The following is a 26000-nucleotide window of genomic DNA, read 5'->3' as shown; positions in this document are numbered from 1 at the left end:
ACAAGAGGCAAATATTAATTTTTGATCCGCAAGATAGAAAAGACAGAAAAGACATCATCTTTAACAAATTTCCTTACTCTTCTATTTATTTATTACAGGCATGGTTTTAATCACCTTGATTTCGGGGGAATATATTTCACTTGTGAACCCCTCTATTCCTAGCAACAGCACTTTATCGAGATGACGGTTTCATCATAAGTATCATTTATGTATCAGATTTATCGTTAATTATATTTGCCTTTGGACGTTAAGCAAACTTTAGTTAATCATTTTAAATAAACTACTCAAACCACGTGTTACCGCTGTAGCAGGCGGTATTGGAAAGAGATACACGAAGCGGTACACGTGGGTCTAAAATTTAATTTTCTACCCATCATATCTTAGTAACATATTATTTCTTTCCATGTTAAGCGACTTTTTAGATCCACAACGGAGACAGTTTACGTGATGATTTTATAAATTTAAAGAAAATACTTAATGCCAAAGAAATCTGAAAATAAAGAAAATTAATAACCTTTCGATCTTTTAACACTTTCACCTGACAAAATGCCAAAATATCCGTTGACAAGATAACACTGTAATAACATTTCTTTAGTCTCGATTGAAAAGAATGAATGAAATGTATGTTTGGTGTATTGTATTAGGTAAACAAAAATATTTGTAAAGAAAATTGTATATTTTGATAAAAATTTTGGATAGGTTTATTTCACCTGGCTTGACGTTTCGACTTAAATACACAAGAGAACCCTAACATCAAAAACAGTAAAGTGGAAAAGAGATGATTTAAATGAACATTAGTTAAAAGATATTCGTCTAAACTTGAAAAAGAAGATTTTTCATTACAGATAACACTTGGATCGTGCAATTGTACTATTATACAATTTAAGTGCACGATTTTTCAAAGTAGATATCAATATTGGCATAACAATAATATAAGTCTTATGAATTGAAATATACACAAAAGAGAAAGCAACCAAGTGACACTAAATTACCCCACTGAAAGACATCAAAATCTTAAACAAATGCTCCAAGTGTAAGAAATCGTAACCAAAGTGTTTCACATACTTTATCCCCATATCATGCAATAAATAAATACTCGTCCCGAAAATAAACAAAATAACAGATTTGTAATTTACATTCGTTCACCCAACCAAAAGCATGTTTCGGTCTCGTTTAACTAAGGGTTACTAATGCATCACACTGATATGAAGTTTATAATTTAACACGATTTAAGTGGTTAAAAATAAAAGCCCCCTACCAAATGACAAAATCAAAAGCCCAAACACATCAAACAAATGGAAAACACTGTCATATTCCTGACATGATACAGGCATTTCCTTATGTATAGGAAATGTTGAATTCAACCTGGTTTTATAGCTAGCTAAACCTCTCACTTGTATCATAGTCGCTTAAAATTCAATGTTTATTAAAAGGGGTGAATAGTTAAATCAATGAGTCATATTGTATCAGTTATAATGTTTCAAGATGTTAAATGTAATATTGTAATAGGTCATCATACGGCCTTCAACAATGAGTAAAACCATTACCTAGCATATGTTCTTTGTTAGTCGACAATGCGAATTTTAAAATAAAACCATATATTGTAATTCACATGCCTGCGATTTCGCGGTTGTCTTCAAGTGGCAGGGATAAGTTAAGGCCATTTTGTTTTCATTTGACCTTTGTGGATGGCAGCCTTTATTCCGTTGAAAAAAATGTTGGCAATCATTGGCATATTTTGATAGATTGTGGGAGAATATGTCAGGGTTTCAAGGACAAACATTAACATTAACATAAAGAATATCGTTTATATAAATGAAATATTATCTTTTCTTTATGTAAATGTAGTTTCATTTCATAATGACATTTTTATTAAAAACCGGATAATATGTTACATTTACTTTTGATAAACAAATCATAATAATGTTTTAATAACTTTGAAATGAGCATTCAGAAAGTTGCAGACGATATCACCTGCTTACCGAGATCAAAGGAGAAGCCACCCAAAATTTAACGATTTGAATTAACTGTTACAAACATATCGCATTGAATAAGTAATAAGCTATCTATTTCCCCTATCTTTGAATTGAAAACTAATATGATATTATATTTAATGAGCTTTAATAGTCTATTTACCTGTTTTTGTTAAAAAAATGATACGTATAATATTTCTTTAAAAGTGATAAATACATCAAAAGACTTTACACATTTTTAATCAACTATCATATCATATCTTAATCCGTACTTTGGATGAGTTTAAAAAATGTATACTGCAGAATTCGATTTTGCAAAAGATTGCTTCAAAATTCATAGCTTTCATTTGTCATCAAAGGTGCTCGAAAAGACTGTAGTTTGTCAATATTATTTACCGTTTTGTAATTTAATATATCAAATGTAAAGAAAGCGATATGCTAACTTGACTGGCCATTGTTGGCTCATTTGTCATATTCGTGAACATTCGATAAAATCTCGTTAGCAAGATCACACCGTGGTAGCTATCTTATATATATTGGTACGACCATTTACTAGGGTTCATTGTATTATATGGTGCTTTTCCATACTTGCCACCAATGGTGTTTGTTTTTATCAAAGCTTGTCCAGCCAGGATCTACCTTTGTCCACAAGAAGAGCATCTAAGTTCATTTTAAGCACTAAACAGGATGTATGACTTTTGTCATTATCTAACTGATTCTATAATTTTCAACACACTTTGCACAACCTATATTTCTATTGGATTCATTACTAATTGTTTTCTGGTACTGACATATACTAGAAATATTTGCCACTTAACGTTTAGCAAATGTTAATTATTTTCCCTTTATATGTGTAAAATGGAAGCAGAAAGGGAGGGGGGGGTGAAAAACGCAATTTGCTGTTTCTCAAAGTGCCTTCTGAATATACTCGGAAGGAAACTCGTATCCAAACAGAATATCAAAATCTTTATGTCACAGTTTGGTAGTACAGTACCATGCAAGATTATCTGCATGGTTGAATTTATCCTTTCTAAAGTTTAACTGATGTCATCATGATTATGATGACGAATATTAAATCTCTCCGTTTTGCCGCTGGTTATTTCTTCTTGGCGTAGCAACATTGTCATCTTCCTTTTATACTATATAACATCAGCTATAATTCGACTTATTATCGAATTTCCAATGGCAACATGACTGATGTCCAAAGTGGAGCAGAAACAGTTGTAATCCTTTCAAGATTCATCCGTGTAGTTCGTGTTGCACAATCTTTGGTTTTCTGTGTAGTTTTATAAGGGCATGTTTGTTTTTACGTCATTTGTATTTTGTTCAAAGTGTTGTTTGTTTCTCTTCGAATTGCAGTTCCTTATTGAACCTTCGGTTTCTTGTCCAAATTCTTATTTTAACAGGATCGCATCTAGTAATCTACATTTTATAAAGAATCACATTAATTGAAGCACACTTATGATCAACAGCCTAAAGAGAAAACCTGTTTTTTACTAATTGGGTATATTATATACATGTATAGATTTACTAAGGAGAAAATTTGATTCTATGCGTTTACACGGTGATTGTCAAAATTAAGCATTAAATTGTCAAAGATTGGTTTGCGAAAAACTATAGTCTACGTCTTCTAAAATCTTCTTTTCTTTCTTTTTTTTTTAATCTGGTGGCATGTATATACAGATGTACATACACTGAAAATTAGGGATCATAATGAAAGATTAGATAATTGAACAAATCTCATTTTTCTATCTTGGATAATACAATGTTCTTTATTCATAAGTTCTATTTCTCTTCCAACATAAAAGGTCAAACAATTAGGGGTTATAAATTGACGAAAAAAATGTTTACACTAAAAAAAGACAAGTTAATTATATGTACTTAAATGGAAGACATTTTTATATCACTTATTAATCATAGAAAATATTATCTATGATATCTTTATAACACCTAGTTCCATAACTTTGATTGACAAATCAGTAAAAAAAAGACATTGAAATGTCGTTAAAAGCATTTTAAGTGGATTCAACTCGTCAAAAAAATAATTGTGCAAATATAAAAATATAATAAATTATTTCAATTTTCCATTTCATTGCTTATAGTTTGAGGAGGCCACATTTTTTTTATTGAATTTACACACAAACAAGTTTTTAAGTATAAAATCAGTTGAAATATATTTTAATACTCGCGAAATTCACGTTCTCGTGTTTACAAAGGTCATCTATTTCACATGATTCTAAAAAATCGAATTATTAAATCAATAATATATGTGTAGTATTCTTTTTATTCCCATAATAATTATTTGTTGAAATGTACAGTTTACGCTTTATTTAATTCTAATTTCAACCTCACCAAAGGGATTTTTCATGCGAATTGATTTAATTGAAATTTCTGATTTTATGACATATTAATATTCGATCAGAATTGTGCAATCTGAACGAAATACATGATAGTATATACACAAGTAGATGTGGGAAAATAAACAACGTATATGAAATTCGAATTAGCATTTCATAGTGTATACTTATATCAGAGTGTCTGTTCTCAGATATAAGATACAACCCTACTAGTATACAGACGTTTTATTACAAAACATAGCCGGATAACTGGAGTCACCAAAAAATATTGGACAGCAAAACATGCAACACAACTACAACTCATAAAACAACAACTTCCTCCCTCTTTTCCAAAATAATAAGATAAAACATTCAAACACGAAATAATACCCCAAAATGTTTTAAGATGGTGCGCTTCGTTTAATGTCTACTGTATTGTCGACCTGTGATTCCGGGTCTTTGTATTGTTGCCATTTCGCAGCGTGTATTCTGCATCAGTTTTAAACATTGTTTTTCGTTGTGCCTAATTGTTATTTAGCTTTAAAATTGTGTTAACTGGTTAACAGTTGGTGAGTCAACCTATCAGAGTTATGACTAGACTGGTTCTCTATCCTTTATCTGTTTGGCTCTGACGGTGGTACCCGTATGTTGCAAAGGAGAGGACCAGCCTAAGTCATGACTTCGCAGACTCCATTTCACTTCCGGTTGAAATTAATGAAATTAACCACGAAACAAACATCAATCAACATCCGGTATTCTAATTCATATTTTCTCTTTCTTTCGACTGAGAAACAAAACTTTCCCTAAATAAGAGGTAACAGCATGGAAAAATGTAATAAAATCTTTCGACAGATTACAGATTTTAATGGGTTTGGATATATGTTTGCACAACGTAAGCCATTTCAAGAGATGTATTACAGAAAAAGTACTTAATTCAATGTTTGGTTTACAACTAAACTTACACCAAAAGATATTTGTTTATACCTTTTCTTTTAAAAGTCATATTTTAATCCAATTCATAAATTGTAATGTCAAGTTGTTTAACGGTTTCGTTTTTGATCAAAGAAAAAAACTTCCATGTTTACATGGTCAGTTAAAGTAAATAATAATGCTTTAAAACATAAATGTAAATCAAATTCTGTACTTTAAATCGCACTTAAAATTACATAATATTTTAGAAGATTGGGTGATATAAAAATGTTAAAGGCAAACGTAAATATAATATATTGTTCATTGTTTATAATTGGTACGAAAAAGAAATATATAGATTACATTTTGCACCTGTTTGTGCTATTATATGCATATTTTTCAATAATTTTCAAACTTATATTCATGTGATGAAATAAAATTTTTAAAAGAATGGCTTTAAGTAGTTTGCGTACCATCATATCATTTCATTTCGGTTTTTTTTTGTATTTTCAGTTTTAGACATTTGATTTTGAATTACCCAAACTTATAAATGTAGACTACTATAGTTTCCCTAAGACTAGTTTGCATGACCCTTATGATAATGTTCTTCTCTTACGCTTAATATTTTAGAATTTCCATGCGTTTGTCTTACGTACTCCTCCACCACTTACAATTGCGCGTGGAATCGATCCAAATTTCGTTGTTTAATGCAATGTTGTTTTTACTTCATATGTACCAACTTTCGATAGCAACCAACTACTTTTTTCACTTCTCTCCTGAAACATTTTTTTCCAAATATCTAGAATCCTAAAATGTATTTAAAGAAAAAGATGTCTCACAAAGATTAAAGGTCGGGTGCCTAATATAAAAATATATTTACATATGAGTATGTATAAAACAAAAGGCAGTATTTATATATTGTCACGTGTAGAAGACTATAAAGGTATATTCTTGTTTATATACAATGCATATTGCTTATATCATTGTACAAATTATTTACTCCAAACTGTCTTTTATCCAACTAAATATGTTTATCGACTGAACACCGAACGCAACCGTTATCTATAAACATTGATAAAAAAAACCAACCAAATAGTATTTTACATCCGCAACGAACAGATGCGTACGTATATCATAAAATGGTTCTCCCAAAAGTAGAAAAATATGTTGTTTTTATGAGATAGTAGCCAGATTCCGTCTTTTATCCTATGGGACGTCTGGGTTGCAAAAACCATCGCTGTTCTTTTCCTATCAATATCTTGTATATTAAATTGCATGACGCATATGTGTTAGTTCTTTGTGTATTTCATTACATGCACAACATGCAGAAAATAACATATGGCTCCCTTGTGTATGACAACTAAGTAAATAGAATATTTAAAGTCGATTTGTTGGTGTGGTTTTTTTTTTTAATTCAATCTGTGTAGTATATTCACGTATTTATTATGAAGACGCGAAATTGTCTAAAGAGGTCCTTCAAATAGCAGTTTTAACACCTCTCGAATTATTTATGACTTCCATGTTTGTATCTAAGGATATCGTGCAATATTTCAACTAAGACCATAATTCGAAGGATAAACATTTTTGATTTCGGGGTGCTTAGAATCGGTGTGAGGATTTATTTTGAAATATTTATGTATATAGGTCCTAAATGTGTTTAAGGTGATATAAAAATGTCCTTAATAGTCAATGTTGTTTAGTCATAGGGGTCAGAGGGTGTTCCTTAGATATTTGAGAAATTCTATGAAGGTTCTGTGCACACACACCCCTCCCCAAACATAAAAGTTCGGCAACTGGAATTTTTCAAATGATGCAGATTTTATTCAGATTGCACTCCGGCATTTAGAAATGCCATTTGAAATAGTCTTTTTAAGTTTTTTGATGGAGTTAATTAAGCCTTCCAATTGATATTTTATCGTGTGGTTTTCTATGTTGTGATGTTATGCTATTGTTTCAAAAAAGGGAGAATGTTTGGTACCATTAAAACGTTTAATCCCGCTGCATATGTTTGCACCTGTCCTAAGTCAGGAATCTGATGTACAGTAGTTGTCGTTTGTTTATGTAATTTATACGTGTTTCTCGTTTCTCGTTTTTAATATAGATTAGACCGTTGGTTTTCCCGTTTGAATGGTTTTACACTGGTAATTTTGGGGCCCTTTATAGCTTTTTGTTCTGTGTGAGCCAATGCTCCGTGTTGAAGACCGTACATTGACCTATAATGGTTTACTTTTATAAATTGTTATTTGGATGGAGAGTTGTCTCATTGGCACTCACACCACATCTTCCTATCTATTTGCATGTTATATCCGTTTGAGAAGATGAAGATTTAATCATATGGCATCAAATTTTTTTAAAAGAATTATGTAAAGTATGGGCCGCCCCTCCCAAAAACTAAAGTATAATTATTTCTAGCTTATCCTGCAATTTGATACAATCTTTCCTTGCAGCGAACGAGTTCTTAATCTCGAAAAATGGATTACCCAAATAAGGGAGCTACCATTTGATTTTTATGGGGGCTAGGATGAAATTTGAAAAAAATAGGCAGGACAGGAGTTTTGAGTTAAAAAAAAAAGGCAGGATGAGACACTCGCAAAAAAAAAGTCAGGACGACAATTTAGGTAAAAAAAAGTCAGGATCAACTAAAATAAAAAGGCAGGACAGAGATTACAGCTAAAGAAAAACTTGTTTCAGTAATAAAATAAAAAGCTTTTGTCTGTGTATTGCATCAAGCTTTTAAAAACGATTTATGTAAAAATCTAGTTCGTCTATCACTTATACGTATATAAAATGCATTATTAATAGCTTATCCGACAGTTTAACGTAAAGTTGTTGCTAACATGTTGCAACTTGTTGACTTTACGCGCCAGATTTTACACCGGGTTAAAGAAAGGCACATCAAGCATTAAACTGACGTGGTTTTGATGTTTAGTATTATAGTATTTGAAGTGCACTTTTACTTTACACTAGTTAAATAGTATATCAGTATTCATCGTTGCTTAAGCAAACATATTCAGAAGCCGTATAAACTGACGCAAAGAACCCATTCACTTGAGTAATTTAAACACCAAGCCTCAATAAAGCTGAAGGGTGTTTTGGTTCGATTACGTCACAGTTCAGATATGGTTAATAAGTATATAAAGTTCTCTTTGATATTGACAATAATAAATAAAACATATACCTATTTATAAAAAGCTGGAGCGAGTTATTTTTGTCTTCGTACATATAAATCCTACGTATTCAAGTAATTCTACAGACTTCTTTAAAAAAAAAAATCATCATATCTTTGCAGTTGCTCTTTATTTTTATTATACTGCTTAGGTTGAGTTCGTTGTCTTTGTAAGGGTTTTGCTATACTCGGTAAATGCTGTAAAGAAATCTTATAGCGCTCTCTTTACAACTGTATTTTAAAGCCAATAGTGCATGGTATATATCAACTACGTTTTTATGTAAAGATTATATTACCCTTATTCATTAAATAAGTCAACTTCAAATTGTGATACAAATCACAAAACTGGCAAGGATATAAAATACTTGGCTAAGCACTTCTGAAAATAAATAAAAATGGCTGCTATTTTATAAACAATTTATAACTTAAAATTATTACAAAAAACTCACCATAATGCATGGTTTTATAATTATTTTTTTGAGTCAAATTTTATTGTCAAACTCGTTAAACTGAATAGATATCGAAATGTTTGCAATGTTTTGTCATTCCGAAAATTACGAGGAAAAGAGTTATACGCAAAAACGAATTTAAATTTTCACATCATTTTTTGTATGCATCAATTCTTAAAATAGAAAAAGTTAATATAATCTTACATATTTGAGTGCCAGCTTCGTGAGTAATTGTTTCGGGTTGACGTATAACTGAAACGACTATAAGTTTATAGTCAAGTCAAATTTTGAATTATATGTAAGATAGTCAACCCTGAATCTACGGTATTTGATACCACATCTTAGATGAATGTGATGTGGTTTCAATGGATATAAGGAGATGCAGTATGAGTGCCAATGAAAAAATTCTCCATCCAAGTGACAATTTTTAAAAGTAAACCAGTATAGGTCAAAGTACGGTCTTAAACACGGAGCTTTGGCTCAAACCGAACAGCAAGCTATAAACGGCCCCAAAATGACTATTGTCAAAACATTCAAATGTCGTTTTTTCATCATAGTTTTATTGTCTTTTTACATCATAGAGCATGGGAACAATACTAAATAAAATGGTTCAGCTCAAACACTAACTTAGTTTCACCACATCACACACTGCAGGACCGTTCAAAATCTATAGTTATAAACGATGCAGTGTAGATACGTTTTGATTGTAACTGGGTTTATTTCGCGACCAGGTAGGTAGAAAACACAGAGGTTTAACTTCTAAATTTAATTGCCATAGTCGAAAATGTTTGTTATATAGATTTAGGAGGATGTGGTGTGAGTGCCAATGCGACAACTCTCCATCCAAATAACAATTTATAAAAGTAAATCATTATATGTCAATGTACGGCCTTCAACACGAAGCATTGGCTCACATCGAACAAAAAGCTATAAAGGGCCCCAAAATTACTAGTGTAAAATCATTCAAACGGGAAAACCAACGGTCTAATCTATACAAAAAACGAGAAACGAGAAACACGTATAAATAACATAAACAAACTACTGTACATTACATTCCTGACTTAGGACAGGTGCAAACATTTGAAGCGGGATTAAACGTTTTAATGGTACCAAACCTTCTCCCTTTTTCTGAAACAATAGCATAACATCACAACATAGAAAACCACGCGATAAAATCTGAATTGGAAGGCAATCAAAAAACGTAAATTAACACACTATGAACGAATAAATTTGATATACCTGAATGCAAATGCACAGTTAATAAAATATTAGGGACAAACATATATGCCTTTTTTTATCGGAACATATGATTGGTTGATTGATTGGTTGGTTGATTGATTGATTGATTAATTGATTTATTGATTTATTGATTGATTGATCTATTGGTTAATTGATTAATGATTGATTGATTGATTGATTGATTGATTGATTGATTGAAAATTATATATAAAACGGAAAGTTCCTTAGTTTAAACATATTTATTCATCATCAATACAAATATATCATCATACAAAATACACAATAATATTAGGATTCGGAAACAAGCTATATATAGCTTATATTAATCCGTTTCCTTGAAATACCAACTCCAGTTAACTATTACATAAATATAGCATGCAATGTTACAATGATATTGAACAAGAATAAATAACTATATAACAGAAAAAGAAAGGAGAAAAAAAATTAATGAAAATAAATACAACAAAAAAAGGGGGAAAAAACAAAAAAAAACCAAAAAAAACCCAAACAAATGGAAAGTCCCTTATCAAAAACTCAAACACGTCAAACGAATGGTTACACCTGCATGCCATGTTCCTGCCTTGGTACAGGCATTTTCTTATATAGAAAATAGTGGGTCAAACCTGCAATTATTTCATGCATTTTTAGAATAATAACAATAAGTAGGCTCTACAAAATTGGACCAACAGGTTGGTATAGGCTAAAGATTTGAAATTACTCTGGAAGATGAGAGTTTGTTTGATATGACAGAAAAAATTTCCTTGTAACAGTTCAACTTCAGACTTCTTAGGAAGTTGACGCAAGGATTCTATACCATGCATATGTCTCATTTTGAAGACCTTCATGTAACGGTATTATTCTATAACTAATAAGAGATTTAGTGTACCATAATAACTGTTTCCCCACCACCCTCTTTGGGTTGATTGGTGTTGACGTACAATGTCCAATGGCAATTTCGTCCATGTTCAGAACGAGACCTTCTTTGAAAAGACCATGCGAATTAAATCAGAGAAGCGTAAGACAATCACCACGCATTAAATTAAATGATGCTCGTTTGAAGATATTTTATATATATATATAATAAGTAAGCAATGCATGTGACTGTTAAATTTGATATATACTTTTTTGTGCTTCTTTGTTGGTTTTTGTTCTTATTGAGATTGTGACCCGGTGATGACTTATTATACCCTTATAATGACAATTTTACCTATTATGTCTGTTTTGTTCACGCATCGTTGTAAATATAATGGAATTTGATGCGACTGTCATACAAGTGAGAGGTTTAGCGCTATAAAACCAGGTTCAATCCACCATATTCTACATTTGAAAATGCCTGTACAAAGTCAGGAATATGACAGTTGTTGTGCATTCGTTTCAAGCATGTGTTCTATAATTTGATTTTTCCATTTGATTAGGGACTTTCCGTTTTAATTTTCTTCGGAGTTCAGTATTTTTGTGATATTACTTTTTGCAGACTGGCCAGTTGATTGATCTTTTTTAAGAATGTATATTCAAATTACGTACATTTCGTATACTCTCTGTTCTTTTGGCAATATTGGATTTTAAAATCGATTACTTTAGAACTTATATCTGTTATTTTTCCTTTATTTTCAATCTTAGATATGAAAAAAATAGTTGGTCCAGAATCCCATTGTGTATTCGCTTTCAAATAATAAGTTTGAGCTAATATGCATGTTGTGATAAGGGCAGCTAGCTTTCATGACAGTACTATTTCACTGTTATCTGTTGTTTTGTATCTCTAACGCGGATTCTTTTTTTGCATGACTTTAATTATGTTTATTAACCCCTTTTTTGAACTACACTTTAAGACGTGTTTCCATATAAAAATTCGTTGCTTCCTGTGAATACGTCGCTCAGCAATGACAAAATAAAGACTAAGGGAAGAAGCAATTTCCAATCGTCCACCACAAAGTCAAAGTTACAAAGTAATTTCCAATTTGAATGGTTTTACACTAGTCATTTTTGGCGCCCCTTTATAGTTCGGTGTGAGCCAAGGCTCCGTGTTGAAGTTGAAGACCGTTCTTTGACCTAAAGTGTATTTATTTTACAAATTGTGACTTGGATGGAGAGTTGTATCTTTAGCGCTCATACCAGATCTTCTTATATCTATATCAATCTATGATACATAATGTCTTATACTTTCTTTTTAATAAATATTTTTTTTGCTTTACCGATTAAGTTTCAGTGCTTTTAGATGATCCAAATTTTCTGATTTCGGACGCACGAAAAGCGATATTCTTATATCGGTTCTTAAATCGTGACGATGGCAATTGGTGCAAATGCCATTCAATTTATTTCCCTAACGTCGTAGTCGATTTCATTTTTGATAATGTACACCGTCTGCACGTGCAAATGCACGTATGTAAATAATGGCAGACATTATATATATAATCACCATAAATATAGCCGTAGCAAATTAATAAGGCGATATATATCGTCTGCCATGGCGTGTGTTTCTGACACCGCTTAATTGTTCATTTAACGCGGGAATTACTATGCTGACACGCGCACTGAATACATTGCATGTACGTTTTATGTGGTGTACCAAACGACACGATAAGACGTGGTTCATTAAATATATTTACAGAAATATTTCTCTGTTCTTCTGCCAGATAAGCTTGTGATAAAGTTACTATCTGTATTGTTGTTCAGCTATCAAGGTAACCATAGATATTTGTTTGCAAGTGTTTTAATTCGTGTATAGTAATTTTGTATGTGTTATTTTCACATCCAATATGCGTAAAACAACAACCGTGTTCCAGGGCACCAGGGTGAAAGAGAAGGGAAAGATACCAAAGAAATATTCAACTTATAAATCGAATATAAAGTGACAACGCCATGACTAGAAAAGGAAAAGAGACAAACAATAGTAAACGAAACACAACATAAAGACTTCAAGACCGAGCAACACGAACCCAACCAAAAATTGGGGAGGTCTCAGGTGCTCCATAAGGATAAGTAGATCCTGCTCCACATGTGGCATCCGTCATGTTGCTCATTTTAGTACAAACCATTTTAAATGTCGACTCTTTTGCAGACCACAAGCCATCCTTTTGATATAATTAAGTCAAATCTCACTTTTTGTTCAGCTATATATACATGTATCTAGTTGTCTTGGTCCTCCTTTATGATAGATTAGAAAGACCGTCCCCTAAAATGCACACATATAGTTTTTAAATTAAATTGGTTTCTGTTGGAGATTTGTATATTTGCAATCATAGTTCTATATCATACCTCATATTATACAGCCAGGGGTGGATCCAGCCATTTTCAAAATAGGGAAGAGTCCCATCCCAGGATTAAGAGGGTTTCCAACCTATATGTCCCTATCCAAATACATTGAGACCCCTCTGGGTCCGCCACTGACAGTTAAAGTTGGAAAATTTGCTTTGTGGAGATTAAAACTGGGAAATGTTGATAACCTGCTGTATGGCTAAATATATTTGCTTTTAAACTGAGTATTCTAATTTTCCGGTAGATTGGTCAGCAAAAGGGACGAATTTACACCGAAACAAATACGTAGTTTAGGCCTAACCCTTTGATCTTCAGTTACCAAGTCAGAAACCTCCGTCCTTTGTTTTTTTTTTATATTTTAGTTCATTTAGTATAGACTAGTAGTATGACATCCATTTTCACACTAAACTAGTATACATTTTTATTCAGAGGCCATCTGAGACCCATCTCCGGGTGCGGGACTTCTCGCTGCGTTGAAGACCTATTGGTGGCTTTCGGTTGTTATCTGTTCTTTGGTCGTGTTGTTGTCTCTTTGACATATTCCCTGGTTTCATTCTCAATTCTAAATGCGCATATAAAATTTCTGCAATCAAAAGACAATTAATCAATAAAGTAAAAAAAAATCCTAAACCCTTAAATCAGATATATTGGACATGCCATGTATTCTTTAACATTATATCGATTTTTCTTTCTTTTGTATTTTATATGTAATTCTGTTATCTATCATATTCTCTGAATTAATTCAAAATGAAATTATGCAAAATAGAAATAATAGGTTTTCGCACCAGGATGGCACATGCTTACAGCATGATTACTTTCATTTAGAAACACGCAACAGTGCCAAAAATAAAACAGTTATAGTATAAAAGAATTTCAGGATTTATTAAGGACAGGTGCCTTGAATTAATGCCATTCATGAAAATGTTGCTATTGTAACAGTCAATTTTCTTGTTGAACATTTCCGGTTATGACGTAATTTATTGATCTAAAGTGTCACCTTACACACTCGTCTGCGTCAAAGCGCGTGCACAGCAGATCTTCTGCCAGACTCCGCAAAGATTAAACCAATTAGATGCTTCAAATAAAAGGTTAAACGGGCGTGATTGGTAGATTCTGTTTATTTTTTAAGTAAAGGAAAACAAATTGTTATCAAGAATGCGTCTGAGATAGCGAACCTGCACTTGGAACAGGCTTAAAATAATACTACTGCAAGATCCGACAACATGACTATTGATTGATTGCTTTCATGTCATTTTTTTTAAACTATTAGGCTCATTATTGGGAGCGAAATTTAATGTGTATGTCTTCTGCCTGATGCGGAGGCTCTGGCATTTATATATTTTTTTATAATTATTGTCAATATAACTTTGATATTATTTAATGAATAAACATAATTATTTTCCATTTATTATTTTTATGCTAGTTAATGTCAAAATTGGGTTGAAATTCAGATCATTGGTGTTTGCAAGCACAACACATGTCATAGTCAATGTGTATTATACAATTGGCGCCTTGTGGTTGATCCTTATAAAAGAGTCTACCTAAATTTGCGTTCCAGTACAAATCATTTTTCGTATCTCATTTATACCGTTCTCAACTTATATACCTAGTTACAGGTAATATTTGTCTCTGGACGTTAAGCATAACCAATCAGTTGGCAACGGCGAAGCAAAATATTACTCGCTTAAAGGCATTACTCACCCAAATAGACTAACCAAAAACAAAAATAGTCTAAAATTTACCTTATGGGGTTGAACCAGAAATTTGTTAACAAAATAAACCATTAAATGACTTCTGGTGGATCGCATCATCAATAAAATGTACAAGGCACTACATGGTATTTTACAAACAAGAATATGTCCATAGTACACCTTCAATATCAATTCTATGTTCAGTGGAACGTGAAAATTGGGTCAAACCTCTAATTTGGCATTAAAATTAGAAAGATCATATCATAGCAAACATGTATACCAAGTTTCAAATTCATTGGACTTCAACTTCATCAAAACCTACCTTAACCAAAAACTTTAGCGGGACAGACGGACGAACGGAGAAACGAACGGACGAAGGGACCGAAAAGCATAATGCCCTACTTGAATAAAAACTGCCACAATAACTGTTGTTCTGTCACTAGTTACTAGACAATGCAGCACTGCTACAGCAGCAATCCTTGTGAACAAAATACTTGCAATAAACATTAAACGACTGACAAAAAATAGTAAAACGAACGACACTGACAAAATTGTTTTAAAACGCGAAAATTTGTAAAAATATTTAAACCATGAGATATTACGTCATGTTTGATGCATTACTTATCATTTTGGTATCCCCCAACCCATTTTCTGATTACCTGCAATTCGTCTGCAAAGTTTAGCATAGCGAATTTAAATGCTGCAAAGAGTCGTGCTATTAAATTAAGTATCTTCCCAATATACTTTATTTTCCTACTGACGTATGATGCAATTGGTAATTAGCACAGGAACAAAAAACAAAAACACTGCAAAAAAATGCCAAAAGTACATCTTATTGTAAATTAACATGTTATTCAATTCAAAACACATCCTAACATTTTATGCAGCGTAAATCCAAATGTAAATAATTTTAAACATGCATTTGACATGTATAATACTAGTATTTACTGTTACAATACACCTTAGACAAACATTTACACGTACTTTGACGCTAGCTATAAAATCTCAGCGGCATGATTTAATCTGCGGGAGCTGGCCTGTAATCGATTGATCATATCGGACAGCGTTTGAATATAGTGCTTAGTATCGATCGATTGGTATCGATCGGTTGATCAATATAATAAACAGAATTTTATTTCAATTTCAATTGGAAAGTAGACAATTTTCTAAATTATTCGATCGGAGGATTTCATTGATATTGCAAATAATGGGAAATTCTATCATATTGTCTCTCTTGGAAGGTCCTGTATTATTTCTACTGACTTCAAACAAAAGATCAAATCGACGAAAATCAGACCACAAATGATTCTTGTATGAATTTCAGCTGTCAAAAACACGTGTTCCCGAACACGGTTTAATGTCAAATAAAAATTAAGAAAAAATGACCGTGTATCAATTTCAGATAACCGTTGGGTTATACAGTAATGGTAAAGTTTCACAACAAAATATTGCTTGCTTAAAACAAGATATGTTTTACTTGTTTACGTTGTCATTCTTTTTTTAAAGACATTTGAACTAGCTTGTCACTCTAAGTGAAAATAACGAAAGTGAAAATTTAGAATATCATCATTAAAACTGAGAATGGAAATGGGGAATGTGTCAAAAAGACAACAACCCGACCACATAGAGTAGACAATAGCCAAAGTCCACCAATGGGTCTTCAATGCAGCGAGAAGCTCCCACACCCAAAGAGGTCCTTCAGCTGGCCCCTAAACAAATATGTTCACTGATAATGGACGTACAATATCATTAGTATGATATTTGTTGCTGAGCGTTAACTTCATAAGTTTCTTGTTGTGTTGGAGACCCATTGGTGGCCTTCGGCTGTTGTTTTTGTTTTGCTCTTTGGTCGGGTTGTTGTTTCTTGGACACATTATCCATTTCCATTCTCAATTTTATCAATCAATACTTGGGTTTTACCAGACGAAAATCTTAAGAAAGTAAGTAACAAATAATTTGACCTTTAATTTTAAGAAATTTACCCCTTCCACCACACACTTAAAAATTAACTGCACTAACAATATTTGAGATGTCATTGTCTTGCATAGCGTTCGTATATATATATATAACCAACTTTCAGTTGAAACCTAGTTCGCTGGATAGTTGTCTTATTTGAACTCTGGTGAACTCTGGTGGATAATTGTCTCATGGGCAAAAACACTACATCTCCTTGTTTTTAAATCTGTGTTTATAAGGGGATGGTTTGGCGCCAGCAAACAAACAGGTTTAAACCCGCCACATTCTGTATCTATATATATCTGCTTGCATGTCCCAAGTCAAGAGCTGTATATCCAGTCTGTGTCTGCTTGGTGGCTAGTTGTCTCATTTGGCTTTCATACCACATCTTTCTATCTTTATATTATAGGAACTTTTGATATTTTGATGTATTGTAATGCTGTGGTTGCTTAATATTTCATGGTACATAATTTTATACCAATTATACGCCAGTGTTTTATGGGTATAACAAGTGCGATATATAATATGTTGTTATATATATGCTAATAAATCATAAATTAACCGCAAAAAAAAGTATGAGTGGGAAATTCACAAGAGGACTGAAAACGTGGCTTGATCGTCAGAGACAATTATACATGTAAGTTACAATGCAAGTTCGATCTTAAATGAACACTACATATGCTGTGCTGACGTCAAACACATGTATTGAAGGGCATGTTCATATATATGCTGCCAATTTATGTATAGCTATATATATACTATAGTAGATATAGTAAAGTTTTAATACTGTGCTCATTTGATGTTTTATCTTAAGATCTTATTTTTCTTTCACTTTGAATAGATAGTTTTGGAGCTGTTTCCGAAAGCAGCTGTCGAGTACAAGCAATACTAAAACTTTTATACTATCCGACAGGAAAATTGTCCCGGTTTCGGTAAGAGTAAACGATAAAATGCAAAAGTTTACCAAAATCTGTGACATACAAAAAAGAAGATGTGGTATGATTGCCAATGAGACAACTCTTCAAAATAGACCAAATGACACAGAAGGTAAACAACTAGAGGTCATCATGGCGTACGGCCTTCAACAATGCGCAAAGCCCATACCGCATAGTTTAGCTATAAAAGACCGCGAAATGAAAAATGTGAAACAATTCAAACGAGAAAACTATAACGGTCGTATTTATGTACAAAATAATTGAACGAAAAACAAATATATAACACAGCAACAAACGACAACCACCTGACTTGTGACAGGCACTCACATACAGACTGTGGTTGGGTTAAACATGTTTACGGGGTCCCAACCTTCCCCTAACCTGGGACAGTGATGTAACAATACAACCGATATAAAGAACGAACATATATAAAAATCATGCAGTTGAAAAAGGCTTAACTCATCGGATAGTACAACCAAATTCATAACCAAATCATTATATCTATGGAAGAATTAGTAAAGGTTTTTAAGTAATTTGTGGAAACGAAATACCTGATTCAATAATTTACCAGTTTGGCATAGCGAACGAGTTGTGATAAATAAATACCGTAAGCGCCAATTGAACATCACGATCCAAAAAATAAGGAAAGTTAACAACAGGGAACGAAAAAGTGTCCATTTTGTCGTAAATTTTAGTTTTGAGTTTTCCGCGTAACACTGAAATGTCTAAATCTAGAAAAGCAGTATTACCGTTTACATTTGATTTATTCGAAGTAAGTACCTTTGGGTAAATTTCGGCAGTAATTTTAGAAAAAAATGGAATATTTAACGAAGAAAATATTGTCAAGTTAACGGTGAGTGTTGTTGAATTTATCAATTAAATGCAAAGTTTAGACTGTACTTTACTGAGTTTGGTCGTAAGCTGGTATTCATTACAGTACAAAAACAAGTCTGCTATTAAAGGGGCGCAATAAGGGCCCATAAAATACCTCATATTTCTACAAATTGTGTTGCCGAAAATGTTTTGCTATGTTTGGCTTTATATTATTTTTTACTCTTTTTCCTTCATCGGCATTTGATTTTTTCATTGCTCCCTTGCCGTTCATGATTGAATTTGATAAAGAATTTATTTTCGCATTCTGAACATGCGTTTAGTTTAGGTATATTGAGCCTGGATGCAATCGTTTAGAATCGTTTTTGGGTGATCTGCCTTTACCTGTAGTTTATAGTTGCTTGATTTGATAGCTAGCAAATACAGCAATTGTTCATTGTCTGATTATATATGTATGCGATGTTTCGTTCAAGAGAAGAAAAACAAATATCTATATAGAGGTATTTTGTCAAATAAGAAATACACAGTTGCGTCAGGAGGAACTATCGGAATGTTGTTGACCCCTTTTTGGGGGTAAAATAAAAAAAGGCTTGTAGAGGACAAAAACGAAATCCTAGACTTTAAGCAGATCAACCGAAAGGAAAGCTATTTTTATGGTTTAAGATTCACTAAGAAGTTTGCCTTCCCCTACACTTTGTAGTCCACTCCTGAACGCCACTGATATACACGGCTTTGCATTATTGTTGAAGCACCTTTTTGAGACAATATAACAAAGAGATAGGGCCTGTTTCCTCTGTTCTGTTACACTCACAGGGTCGAAATCTACAAAGTTGTCAATCAAATCATATAGGACATTGAATACTATTGAAAGATTGAATGTACCATATACCTAGGACTAACATATTAGTATTATAGGCCCAGTATACACATAAGGGAGCTACCATTTTATTTTTAGGGGGGGGGGGGCTAGGATGAAAAATTTTGTCCTGCATTTTTTTTTAGTTGATCTCTGATTTGCCTTTTTATTTTTTCACTCTATTCGGTCCTGCCTTTTTTTTATTAGTTTATCCTGACTTTTTTTACCTAAATTGTCATCCTGCCTTTTTTTTTGGCAAAGTGTCTCATCCTGCCTTTTTTTTACTCAAAACTCCTGTCCTGCCTATTTTTTTCAAATTTCATCCTAGCCCCCACATAAAAATCAAATGGTAGCTCCCTAAGGTGCTAATTGAATATTTTTTGTCAAATTTTACATCGAAGACGTCACTTACTTTAACAACCAAATGAGTGATATTAGTATCAAGAGACAATACATAGATTTACTTTCAATACAATCCTGGTTTTGGTTAACAGTTATCGTTCTTCTTTTACATTTTGGGGATAAATACTCAAAATGCCAAAACCTGTCAAAATTTTAGCCTAGGCCTGACACTAGTTGTTTTAGATCTGTTGAGAAATCAACCATAATATAAGCATAATCATTTTACTGTTGTATAATTATAAAAGATTGATAGAGACTTTTCGTAAACTGATTATCATCTCTTTAATCTGCTTATGTTAATCTTGGCATCGGGACCAATCGAAACCTCAAATATTTAGCTTCACCACTCTTTTTTTTTTGTTTTAAGTTCAGAATATATATTTCTAAAGAAAACTAAAAAATGTGCCGAAATACGCCAATGAAATCGCAACTAAACGATAAAAAGTTTTCAAAAAATTTAAAGGCATGTTGGTTTTCAATCTTTAAAAGGTGTACAGCTCTAAGTCGCATAAGAGTCTAGAAAATTGAAAAAATATCAACCAAAACTAGCTAGAAATGCCGTCTATCCAAATTACGATAAAGAATAAAGGAATTGTAGCATTTAGCATTTCAAAAACATACTATAGTGACTATAGTATATATACTTCCTTGATAGGACAACCGGCTTGGATCAGACATTTGAACATGAAGCAGGCAGGGCCGTAACTAGCCTCTTTTAATATTGAGGCAAAATAAATTCGCCGAGCGTAACGAGGCGAACAAATTTTGGCGAGGGGTCTGGGGGCCAGAAGCCATGAGAAAAATAACGCAAAATCGTGCATTCTGAGCGTTTCCCAGACTCTTTCTGACATTGAAACGCAATTAATTTTTAGCTATTACTTTCGACAATATTCTTGCTTAAAGCAAAAACATAGATTCATTGGAATTTAAGACTTCTAGGTTTTACAGGGACAACATTAAAAGTAGACCGATATGTAGGATAAAGCAAAAACCTATTTTCTCCTAATCATTATGTCTGTCTGTTATTGTCTTGTATTGTGCTTAATTCAGACTTTGGTGATATGTCTAAATATAGTGACCGTGCAGTATTATACTTTAAGTACCAATATACTGCTTAGGTCGACACTAAGGACCATCTTGATCTTATTTTACTGTTAATGATTCTTTTATTGTTGAAGACCCTCCATCAACTATCAAGATGAAGAACAGGAAAAAAGATTTTGTCCATTGAGCATTTGTAATTTTTTCTATGCATTGAGTTTGTGTGATATAAGGTCATGTGCACGTCTACTTCATATTATTTTATTTTCTGTTTAAGGGTCTGAAAACGACTTCATGTAAGTTTAATCCTTTTAATGTAAAAGGTCATATGGCAGTACATTGACGTTTTTTAAAGATGATTTGATACCGGGAAATTGGTGGTGTTACTTTGATTTAAACCATGTCAGCTATTTATCTACAAAAAGAGCCAGTTTTGTATTTTTTGATATCAAGTTCAATCCTTCCATGCAGAAACGACAATTTTTTTCTATGTTCAGTAGCATTGTATATTCTTAAAATATTTTCTCGTACAATGTCTGGACATCGGTGGACATGCAACATTGCAAAACCACACTTTACAAATGAAAATCAACACTCTGCAGACTATAGTTATAAAGTAGGACAATAAATGAACAAAAGACAAACTCGGAACACAAAAGTACAAACAATACACCATCAACTCTAAAAACTGAAAGTAAAATAGAAACATGGATGACTCATGGATGATCACGAAAAACATGCAGTGTCGACATCAGAGAGTGAAGAGAACTTGCTTCTTGCAAGACACTTTTCGTGAAAACAATTCAGATTGATATGAATTAAGACAATCTGGTTTCATTTTTTTTTTAATTTCCAACATGAGGCATTTGCCTCATTTGCCTCAATGTAGTTACGGCCCTGGCAGGGTAGATTAAACAAACTGTGTTAAATAGTCAGACTGAGAGTACACATGCATGAAACTGTGATTATGCGATTCATGTATTTTTTGAAAGATCTAAAACTTAAATGGGCCTTTGTGTGAAGGAAATACGAGGCGAAATTGTCCCTGCCTCGTACCAAATACACATAATATACTGAGACACCAGACATAAAAAAGCTGCTTAGCTTTGCTTTTCGGTAAAGGGCTTGCGCGTAGTTTATCTTTCTAAAAAAGGAAATAAAACATCTTTCATCAATTCCTAACTATACAGGACTCCTAGCGACATTGTGTCAGGGGTTCTGTAGATATGGTTTGTTTATTGGTTTCTATGTCCGAGTGTTCTGTAGACCAAAAATCTATCACTCCCCCTTTTTTTCGAGTGGAAAATTCTTTAAAAAATCCCGATTTATTGAAAATCCGTCAATTTCCATTTGAAAAAGTCAAAGGAACAGGTTTTTTTTAAGCGAGACACAATTTGTTTTCACTGCCTTGAAGCGAGAGAAAAAATATATTCTAAGATTCGCACCTGTCATTCAGGACGGGTAAATAATTATCTTGTTAGATAACTGTCTCCTGACGTCTCTTTTTTTATTTTCTAATTAGAAATGATTGCGCAATAATAAGTTAACTTAAATCAACAAAAGAAAATGTTTATCTCTTTATGGTTTCCCTAGTTGCACGATTTAGAAGCTTCTTATCAGCTAACCTTTGGCAAACTTTGTCAGACGAGATTACCGTTTCGTTTGATAGGTTGATAAATGATTACAAAGAAAGTGTTATATACAAAATTATTGATAATATCGGGCCCAAGAAATGTCAAATCCTGGATCATTTCTCTGTTAGAATCTGCCAAAATTATTTAGACAGGCAGATATACAGTTAATGCAATTACAAACGGATTAATTCAACTCTGACGTGTTTACATTACGCATTGATTTGTAATAATTTAATAACAAAAGTCAATTCAATAAACTCCTTGTATCCTTACCGCCTAAAGAAATGAAAATATCGATTGAAATTCAACGCAAGTCGTATATTTATCTCTCTCAATGTGTATTCGCCATTGAAATGCAGATTATATGCTACGATTTCATTCATGCGTGTTGTAAAATTCCTGATCACTAAAAATAATTCAATTTGCAGCCATAAATGAAAATTGGGGCGGGTTTGTTTGTATTGTGTATTCAGAATAAAAGGCGTGTCTTGCGGTCGAAAGGTAACACAACGCCAGTAAATACTGATTTGTGTTACCAGGCAACGAACAATTATCCAATCGATAGGTGATATACGACTGTCAATCACTGATAGTTCGCGCCTTTGAGAGACGCGCGGATGGCCCACCCACCTTAAACCAATAGTAGTGTAACGAACATTCAGTCATCCCCACGTGCAGTACCTTGGATAACATTTGTAGTGTTTAGTTAGAGTAGTAGTAATTAGAAAATGAAGATGGATCCTGCTCAAAATTCACCAATTTCAACAAATGGCATCGATGATATTCCAAATGATCCAGGGTATGTTGATTTCACTTCTATTTCAACATTGTTTACTCGTTTGATCTTTTGTTAGTTAGCGTACGCGATCAAATTTCAATCAACTAGGTCACAATTCATGGTTTTCTTAATGCATTTCTTTTTCTTTTTGCAGGAAAATGTTTATCGGAGGATTAAGTTGGCAGACAACGGCAGGTATGTGATTAAATCAATTAATGAAATATGTCATCTTCTTTTGTTTTTACCGATAAAGTTGTGATGTTCCGGTTCAAAGATCGTGGCACACCGTTAATTATTTTCAATGGATTTTTTTGTCGGAAGTATTCAAATCAAATGTCAACGAGTTCATCTGCAGTGCTCGTTAGATCTATGGTCAATTTCAAAAATGTGCTTTTTTAATTTGTAGAAACCCTTAAATCGCATTTTGGTGTTTATGGAGAAATTAAAGAAGCTATGGTTATGAAGGACCCGACTACTAAGCGTTCACGGTAAGAAACTCATTGTTTACATTTTTCGTTACGGGTCATTGATTTACTATTGTAATTGTTTCGCTTTCTATTATTAGAATTCACACGTTTCCCATCGCCTCCAGAAATTGATTTTGAACTGGGAACAATAAACAATTGATTTTAAACTATCCAGTCATTTTCTTTGGGTGTATTCTCTAAAACATTCCACAAGAAAGCAGCAACACAATAGCTTAATTCATTGTGATGTAGAAATTTAAATAATTAAATGATATTTTTATAACATATTAGGTCAAATGAATTATAAATTTAATAGTTCACTTTAGTAGATATAAAAATATATGACATTTACTTTTGTTCTTTTATGTAACCTATTAAAAGATTTAAAATGGGACATTGTACTAAAATAAATTACAAGTAAAAACATTGTGTATTAAAATTTCCAAGGTAAAAGAAAAAGGCTATAAAGTAATAAACACAATCAAATAAACAGTGTATTTATTAAATAAACAATCTTGCACACATTTAAGATCTTTATATTACAAGGGTAATAAATCTAGTACTTTTCAGTAATGGAATTTCTGTGTAACTAACATGTTCAAAGCTGATATCAACAAGTTCTTTACATATTTTAGTATCTTGACATTTCCCAGATAAACTTTGTGATAAATGAAGAAAGTGATTCACTGGGTCCATTTCAAGTTTCTTTAAATGCATGTTTATCCAGGTTTTTGGCATTTTAATTGAGGTGCTGATGGGGTGCAAAATTACAAATATATAAAATCTTTAAAATGATCAGATTTAACATGATTTTAACTTTAAACAATCTCATATACAAATGTATGTACCTTATCTACATTAACACAAGCTAAAGATAAATCTGACCTTTATGTAAATCAGTCCAAAAATATGACCTTCAGAAACCTCTTTGATTTCATATTTTATTTTAAAATGAAAAGGGAAATTGCCAGGGCATTAAGCAATTTAACAGTAATTGTACCTACATGTAAAAACAGAATGATAATGCAAAAACAACAGCTATTAGTGCATGTAGTACTCCTACTGCACAATGCAGATTTACAAGATTAAAAGAGAATTTGTTTCTAAGGTTGTATATTGCAACATATGTCAATTTCATCCTGATAATTATACATTTTTTGGCATCATTCACAATTCTCAAGATGACTGGACTGTGAGAAATGTACATTTACCTGTTAATTGTATTTCAAATTATGGTTGGGGTTAATGTGTATTGGAGCTTTTATTTTTCTCCAGATTTTAGCTTAGAGTGGGATATTTTATTTATTGTCTGACTTCTGGTAGCTTTTTTTTAAACTCTTGACTGAATGTCCCATTCATCTATGAAAAGCAAAATTCACACTTAAGAAAGAAAGTTAGATTAAATGGATAGATCACTTAAATCTTCTTCTTGATTACTTATTCAATTTTAAATTGTAAGTGGATCAAATACATTTAAAGTGGATCAAATTAAGCCATAAAATAATACATTGACTATTCAAATTTATGGGTATGTTTTTTAAAAAGAGTCAAAAAACGTAAAAACAAACTTTCACAGGTGATATATATATATATAGAATATTGAGGACTTCTGTTTGGCACTCGCGAATCTAAACCTTCTTCAGTCGGTACCAAAAACTACTTGTTTAAAAAACAACTATCCTTTATTTTCATTGTGCAAATACCCATGAATTGAAAAAAAAAATCGTCTGGGGCATCAGACTTAAGTGGCTTACGGTGCAGACTGCATCTTCATTGCACCACTGTGTTAACCATTTTGCATTTAAACCCAGTCAAATTATGACAGATTACTTTGTTATATGTAGACTACATAGATATTTAGGACAGTAGATACTGATAAAACTAGTACTGCATTAGTATCTTGGGGAGCAATTCATCAGAATACTTTCTTCCCCTGTCAAACGCACACCAACTGCTGATGTTACTGGTTAAAATATATGTGTCTACATCTTGTACCAATATTGTAAACATTGCTATACAGGCATGACAGGGTTATAATTTCTTAAGAAAGTTGATCGTAAATTTTTCAGCATCAAAAAGCTC

General features: G+C 32.5%; 1 protein-coding gene across 4 annotated transcripts in view; it reads left to right on the top strand.

Annotated features, from left to right (window-relative positions):
• The first annotated feature begins 23234 nt into the window (after nt 1-23234).
• LOC139529053 (RNA-binding protein Musashi homolog 2-like) overlaps nt 23235-26000 on the top strand; it is a 105539-nt gene continuing 102773 nt past the window's right edge. For 3 of the 4 annotated variants that reach the window (XM_071325299.1, XM_071325297.1, XM_071325296.1), the window contains exons 1-3: nt 23307-23472; nt 23606-23646; nt 23858-23939. In XM_071325299.1, coding sequence (XP_071181400.1) covers nt 23402-23472; nt 23606-23646; nt 23858-23939 — 194 coding nt within the window. In that variant the 5' untranslated portion in view covers nt 23307-23401. Of the gene's footprint in view, nt 23473-23605; nt 23647-23857; nt 23940-26000 lie in introns of all 4 variants that reach the window. The other variant, XM_071325298.1, reaches the window with a different exon arrangement.

This window comes from Mytilus edulis, chromosome 6, assembly GCF_963676685.1.
Source record: "Mytilus edulis chromosome 6, xbMytEdul2.2, whole genome shotgun sequence".
Lineage (NCBI taxonomy): Eukaryota > Metazoa > Mollusca > Bivalvia > Mytilida > Mytilidae > Mytilus > Mytilus edulis.
The sequence above is the reverse complement of the archived record's forward strand: the minus strand, read 5'-3'. Positions and strand labels throughout refer to the sequence as shown.